The sequence below is a fragment of the Morone saxatilis genome, unplaced genomic scaffold (genome assembly GCF_004916995.1).
Source record: "Morone saxatilis isolate NCDOM2014 unplaced genomic scaffold, NCSU_SB_2.0 Contig17, whole genome shotgun sequence".
NCBI lineage: Eukaryota > Metazoa > Chordata > Actinopteri > Moronidae > Morone > Morone saxatilis.
Window position 1 is genome coordinate 24,850,705 of NW_023339729.1, and position 7,131 is coordinate 24,857,835.

Genomic DNA, 7,131 nt, shown 5'->3' on the forward strand with positions numbered 1-7,131 from the left:
CCGAACTCCTTTTAACATTTACCAAGTATCTGGGTGGGATATTGGTCATGGTCAGACCTCGGTCCAAATGAAGCACTCCAGGGCTGGTTGGAAAGGTCCAGAGAAACCTTCTGCTCAGCAACATCTTGTACTGATTGCTCTGTTCTCATATGACCAAACAAAGACAGAAACCACCCCGGGGTTCACAAAATTGCTCTGAATCTGTATTAAAAAGGGGTTCATGGGAAGTGTTTGGAGCTGTTGCCGTAGTCCTTTACTTTGGTTTGTTTGACCTGGTGGGAATACTGCCATTTCAATTCTGGTTTTCACTAGATATTGATACAAAATCCTGAAAGTGTGTTTGGGATCATGGATCAGTTTGCTTCGGCTACAACTGCAGTGAGGTTTGTCTGGACTGAATGTAATCCAAACCAACTACAGAAACAGGGTTACATGGACCTGGGCTGTAACTCACAAACTCACTCAGTACACCCCCAAAGTGAGAAAAGCTGCAGTTCGGACTTGCGGATGACACATTACTATCTACGGACAATGAGCCTTAATGATGATCAGGTTACCGAGGCTGATTCTTTAAAATCTGTGTGCCGTTCTGGAGCCATATGTGCATCAGCGTACCATCTCCAAATCCGTTCTTCTTCCTCAACAGAAAACAATTCTATTCAGTCAACATCCAAATAACATGTGACACACAGAATTACATCTCGCTGGCCAGGGGGGCATCGCACAACCTGGCTGCACCGGACTGCAGATCCCTCCGAAACCACCCCAACAGAGAAACCTCTCCAATGATGGTCCATGCACTCATTTTATGTCTGTTTGAAAGTTTACTGTCAAATATCAAGTGGGTTGTTGGTTTGGTGGTTGTTCCGAGGTTTCCTGCTCTTAACTCTGGGAAGTTTTTCCTTGCCGCCGTCCACCGAATGCTTGCTCATGGTGGGTAACTGTTGGGTCTCTGTAAATCATTTTATAATGAGTACGGTCTAGACCTGCTGTATTTAAAAAGTGTCCTGAGATCACTTTTGTTATTAATTGGTGCTATACATATAAAACTGAATTTAATTTAATTTGTTTTGTGCATAGCCCTCATATAGATTTATTGGGGTCTTTCCATATGCTAAGTGATATTTCCTGGCTCCGTAAGTTGGAGCTAAACTCACACGCACTTGAATTTGATTTGTTTTCAATCTCTACACTCTGTTCAAGCTGCTTCTTTTGTTGACGTCCATCCAGACAGGGTGGATCTAACAAAACTAATTTTGCAGGGAAATTTATCGTCATTTCCACCATAGTACGATTTGTGTTGAATTGCATTGCTGTAGAGTAAATAGGCGATGGAGCAGAAAGGCGTTGGGTTTCTTTGTTTATTCAAGTTGAGACTGTATTATCGCTCTGTTTGTCTCTCGCTCTTCAAAGTGTGTGGTGGTGTGGGAAGGAGGATTTTGTTTATGCTTGTGTGTATCTTGATACTTCAGTGGTCCCAGCATCCTGCACAGACGCTCCATTGATTAGCAGATTAAAATGAGCCATTTGCATCGATTGACCGCATGTGTGCTCGGATCTCTCCTACTGAACTGTATGTGTTCATGTACCTTTTTTAAAGGATTTTCAAAAAGAAGATATGGCTGGAAGCTTTCGATGATGGCCAATGTTTTGTGCTGATATTGGATGTCTTTATATTTTTTCTTTATATATGTTTATTGGGGCTTTTTTTGCCTTTATTGATTGAATGGCTCATGGTCGCCCATATTACCAAGGACTCAGCCTTGGTAATATGGGCGGCAGCTCTACCAGGTGAGCTACCAGGGAGCCTCATATTTGACCAGTTTTAAGACACGTTTTTCTATTTGATCTTCACTGGCTGTACAAATAGTGAATGGACTGCCCTTATATAACACCTTTCTTGTCCTCCGACCACCTAAAGTGCTTTACACTACATGTCAGCATTCACCCATTCGCACACACCGATGTCACAGCCTTCGGGAGGTATTTGGGGTTCAGTATCTTGGCCAAGGACACTTAGACATGCGCACTGCAGGGAGCCGGGGATGGATTAACAGATGACTCGCTTAACCTCTAAGCCACAGACACCTTGGATGTTGTTTGATTTGATTGACCTATTAATTGATGGGATTGTTTTTTTAGCAGAATGCAGGGATATTCATATAGATGGGATGATTTAGGTGTATTTAAGATTATACCTGAGTTTTATAATACTTTTAGTTTGACGACTATAATGATGATTTCTTTACAAAACCCTGCTTTGCTCATCATCAGTATGTAAAATATATCAAGACATCAGTGTTTAATCCTGTCACGGTTTTTAGATCAGAAAATATTTTACAAGTAAACAAGAATTTGATTGAGCATTCGTTGCCATCGACTCTCACTCAAAAAGTATTGAGGTTTGATACCCAGCTGTACTTAAGGTTCAGTGCTTCTTCTCACTGTATGTCTTTTATCAGTGTTTCTTCTCTTTGCCCACACCATGTATCTCATCAGCTTCCTCAGTCGCCCCCCCTCCTGCTCTCCCCGCCATGTCAGTTCTAACAGTGGAGAGCAGAGCTGAGCGGATCAACTGCCTCACTGCCCACTGAGGCTGTGATTGTGTGTGTGGTTGTGTGTGTGTGAGACGCGTTCTGCTTTAATGAGCTATTGTTTGGCGGAGTCGCCACTCGAGGGGAGTCTGTCGCTCAGCTGACCCCTGACCCCGCCATGCTGCACAAAACTGAATTAACCACGCCTCATCAGGGCTGTACTCGTGTTCCTCTCCTCCCTCGTGTCTCTTTCAACAAAGATAAATCTGATCACCATTCGGCCGATGTTTTCAGACTCTTTGTGTTCCTGAGCACTCATACACACTCTGAAAGTGTGTGACAATATGGTCATCATTTGCTGTACATCTCTCTCCCTCCTGGTGATTGTTTTGCCTGTGCGGTCTAACTGTCGGGGTAATTTCACACACATCCAGCAAGTGATTCTGGACCCCCCGCCGTGACCCGTCTCCATCCATCCTTCCCTCCCTCCGTCCCAGCCAATCCCCTGCTTCTGCTTTTCCCCACAGTCTCTCAGAATACCTCCTCCTCCATCGTTTTGACTCTAGTGCAGCAGTCTGCCTTACCAGTTTGTGTGACATTGCACAGAACAAGGCAATTACTTCATGGAGAGAGGTTTTTTTCCTTATTTTTTTGAGCAGCTACGATAACCAAAGCAAAACCGACTGCCATGACTTTCTACAAGGTTCATGTTGAACACTGACCTCGATAACATGCATCCACTGACAATCCATCACGGAGGAGGCCGAAGTTGTGACGGCACCAATTTCGTGATTTCATCTTTAGTGTTCCAGTTAGTGCGCGACACAGAAGTCACAGTTCCTGTAAGACAAACAGAACTAAAATTCATAGAAAACACCTGAATCAAGAGAAACTACACTGGGAAGATATAGAAAAATAATTCTGAATCTGAGAGCAAAATGGCTTTTTTAATGCAATGCAGAGTTAATTTTCTCTTATGGATATTATATATTTTTCTCTTCTTCTTCTTTGCCAGGTGTTGTCTTTGCATTCCCATTAGTAAAGTGCAGATCCGGTTCACACACCCAAACCACAACATCCACTATCCCTCTTTTATACAGGACAAGGTCACACTCTGCTCCACCCTTTACAGTAGTACAGCAACATGACACTCCACACACACACAAACACACACATATACACACATACAGGTATGAGCGCAGGGTTCAGTTTACCTCTCCTTCCACAAAGCCTCGTGGGAAGAGTGACATCACCTCTTCTCTTTCTTCGCAGCTGTCCATCAAAGTAGACAATGAGGTCATAGGGTTAAACCCCTCCCGCTAGGAGCAGCCTCTACGACAGTGTTGGATAGAGTGCCAGCCTAAGTACAATATCACATAACAGTTTATACCTAAACTGTGTGTGTGTATACAAAATGGCTGGAAACTCAGTAATTTCTCTGAAGCTTCCACCTCGAGTGAGTTGGAATGAGTACAGCAGCGGAGGATGTCAGTCGAGGAGGAACCTGATACTCTTGTCAAACAGTAGCTGTTTCATCTTGGAAGGAATGTCATACTGTACATATGAACAAACGTCTGGCAGAAACAGTTTCCTCGGTTTTCTTGCTACTTTAAGCTGACGTTAGCAGATTTACAGAAAAAAAAATGCAGATTGTCCTCAAAGTGAACCCCACTGAAAATACTTTCTTTACTGCAAACTGGGGGACTTCAAAGAGCAGAAACAACGTGCTGTACTGTAGAGATATTTTTACAGTGTAAATCATGGAAAGTGTCCTTGAGGAAAAGCGTAAGAACCCGACTTTCAAGAGCACTCTGGCTCTGTGAGAAACTAGCAGAAAGTGAGTTCCAGTGGAGCTCAATCTTCTGGCTTAGTAACACTAATCAGGACAGACGTACATTTTTTGGCCGCAGCGGCTGATAAATCATAAAGATACCTCATCATCAAATCTTTGGAGTAAATGAGAGTTTGATGATGATGTCTGATAACCTGAATACAACCATCCACACATGCTACCACTTCATAGTAAGTAACATATTGTCAACAGTGAGAGAACAGTGGGTCGGACTGTACGGCGGTGTCCAAATCAAGGAAGCAAATGTGATTTTTCTTGCTGCTTTTTTAAGAGGTGTATTCTGATGATTTGACTTCAGGGTGCTGCCATTGTGTGTTACCCTAAAGGACAGCCGCACTCAAAGCACAACTATTAACTCAAAAATGTGTGAGGTTTTGTGTTATTTATTTAGATGTCATGCACAGTACTGCTGCAGTGTAACCAATGTAGGACAATTTCTACAGTTTGTGGTAGCAACTTCTAAAAACAGTATCTTCTATTCTTAATAAAATCATTTTAAATCACATAATATATTAACATATCTGTAGTTGTGTGTATTGATACGAACACGTCAGTCTTAACATTTCTTTGTTCCCTGTTGTCTTGTACATCACCTCATTGATTATTGGAATGTGCTGATATTGACGTCTTTCCTCAGTTTGCTTCCTCTGTTCTCTAAACTGCTGTTGTTCTGTTTGTTTTTCAGTGATCTGAACGGAAACAACCTGACAGTCATCAGCAAGACAGACTTCTCTGGTCTCAAACACCTCAGAGTCCTGTAAGTCACAGCCACATGTAGTGTTTGCACATTCTCAATGTAGATTGTTATTCAGAGCCACTTTAAATTCGTTTTTTAATTCAGTAATTACCAGTTTTTTGCTGTTGATTATACACAGAAACATTTCTGAAGACGACAGCTTGTAGGTATTCTGCAGAGTTTCTGTCCCACATCTCTTTGCTAGTTTCGGGTCTGGTAGGAATGTGGGAATCGTAGTTGTGGTGCCATCAAACGCCAGAGGGAACAGAATGATGCTTTAGCTCGGCAGTGACACATGAGCCACCCAGAGGTGCTTGTTCGGTGTCAGTGTCAGTCAAATTTACAACAGGGAGGGGTTTATCTGTGACCCTTTGACCTGGAAACACAGTGCCCCCTGGGAGAGGCTGCACTGATGGTGGTTTTCTTGTGTTAAACTGAGTGTCAGTGATGGACATGAGGTGTGAAAAGGATGACATGCCAGGAACTAATGACATCTCTAGAGACCTGCTCAAAACAGATTAGCAGCCTGCTGGGAGCCCGGGGCTCGTTGCTGTCAGGAGGGGATTGAGTGTTACACCAGTGGTTTACGATGTGGAAGTCTGTGGAGTGCATTTATCAAATGAACAGATCCCAGCAGCAACTGTGGGACAAATCATGTGTGTTGATGGTTTGTTTTTTCAGTTTGATTAATGACAGAAGAGGTGAAAACTCTCCCTCTTGACATATTAAGTATTATTCAATATTATATATTTATATAATCTATTTACTAAGGATAATAGGGGCATATAATAATAATAATGTTTCTGATGTGATTTAATGGTAAGACATATATACATATATTCTGTTTGGAACAATGTGTGTCTGATATGTCAGCATAATTTCCACATTAAAATCCTTAAGTCATCTACTCCATCCACCTCATTAAAAAATGACAGAATATGTGATTATGTAAATGCAAGTTTTCCTGCTGGACAGGACTTAACTGTACTACTTGACTGTAGAGTCCATTCTCAGTGTCTGTGCACTGGTGGCTTCAGGTTTCTAAATCACACTTAATCTAAAAAAGACAGCATAGCACCAAAGCAGAATCATATATAGGCGTGGCCTTGTGACTACAGAGTGTGCTGCAGATGGTAATACCAACCAGAGTGACAGACTGACCACCGCTCAGTGTAACTAACCAGCCAGCTGCTGTCAAACTCTCTGTGTGCACACTGGAAACAGAGAATCCGCTTGAGGTCACTAGAAGCACATTCATGGCTGTTTGTAAAAGTTTTTATGCAGTACCTGTGTTACAACGTTAGCTAAACTAGCAGCTCAGAGAGGCTAACTCTCCGGTGTCTGTGGGGGAGCATCAGCCTACGTACGCAAGCCACAGACTGCAGAGTCGAGACCAGACAGTAGCGAAATTCAACTGCAATATCCAAGTTTCAACGTTCCACTAGAACTAGAACCACACTAGAATGTCAGCATTTGGAGCTGAAATGATCAACACTACTAAATACCGATACATTGGTTTTTAGCTGCAAAAATGTTCTGGCGTTACTCTTTAATGTTATTTATATATTGTTTTCTTTTTCATTGCAGTCATCTGATGGAGAACCAGATCAGTAACGTTGAGAGAGGAGCTTTTGATGAACTGAAGGAGCTGGAGAGACTGTGAGAGCACACACAGACACATTTCCTCTAAATCGACTGTAACATTTACAAGTTGATTAATCGAATGTGTTTTTGTTTTGCTCTATCCAGTCGCCTCAACAAGAACCGTCTCAGCCAACTTCCGGAGCTGCTGTTTCAGAAGAATGAAGCCCTGTCTCGACTGTGAGTCTCCAAAAGCTCTGCACACTTTCTATCCCTAAACTCCTCCATCCTGAAGCTTACATCTGAACCCTATGAACTCCTTACCCTGCTTCCTCTGTCATACCTCCTACAGTATTTTTTAAGGTGCACTTACACACGATGATTGTTGGACAAACTATAGTTATATTTCAGTTCAGTTCAGTTCAGTT

The 7,131-nt window shown here is 42.4% G+C and overlaps 1 protein-coding gene across 1 annotated transcript in view; it reads left to right on the forward strand.

Annotated features, from left to right (window-relative positions):
* The window catches only part of LOC118327169 (slit homolog 1 protein-like), a 56,911-nt gene that overhangs the window by 7,284 nt on the left and 42,496 nt on the right, over positions 1-7,131 (forward strand). The window contains exons 2-4 of the mRNA XM_035660435.1: positions 5,072-5,143; positions 6,710-6,781; positions 6,872-6,943. Coding sequence (XP_035516328.1) covers positions 5,072-5,143; positions 6,710-6,781; positions 6,872-6,943 — 216 coding nt within the window. The remainder of the gene's footprint in view (positions 1-5,071; positions 5,144-6,709; positions 6,782-6,871; positions 6,944-7,131) is intronic.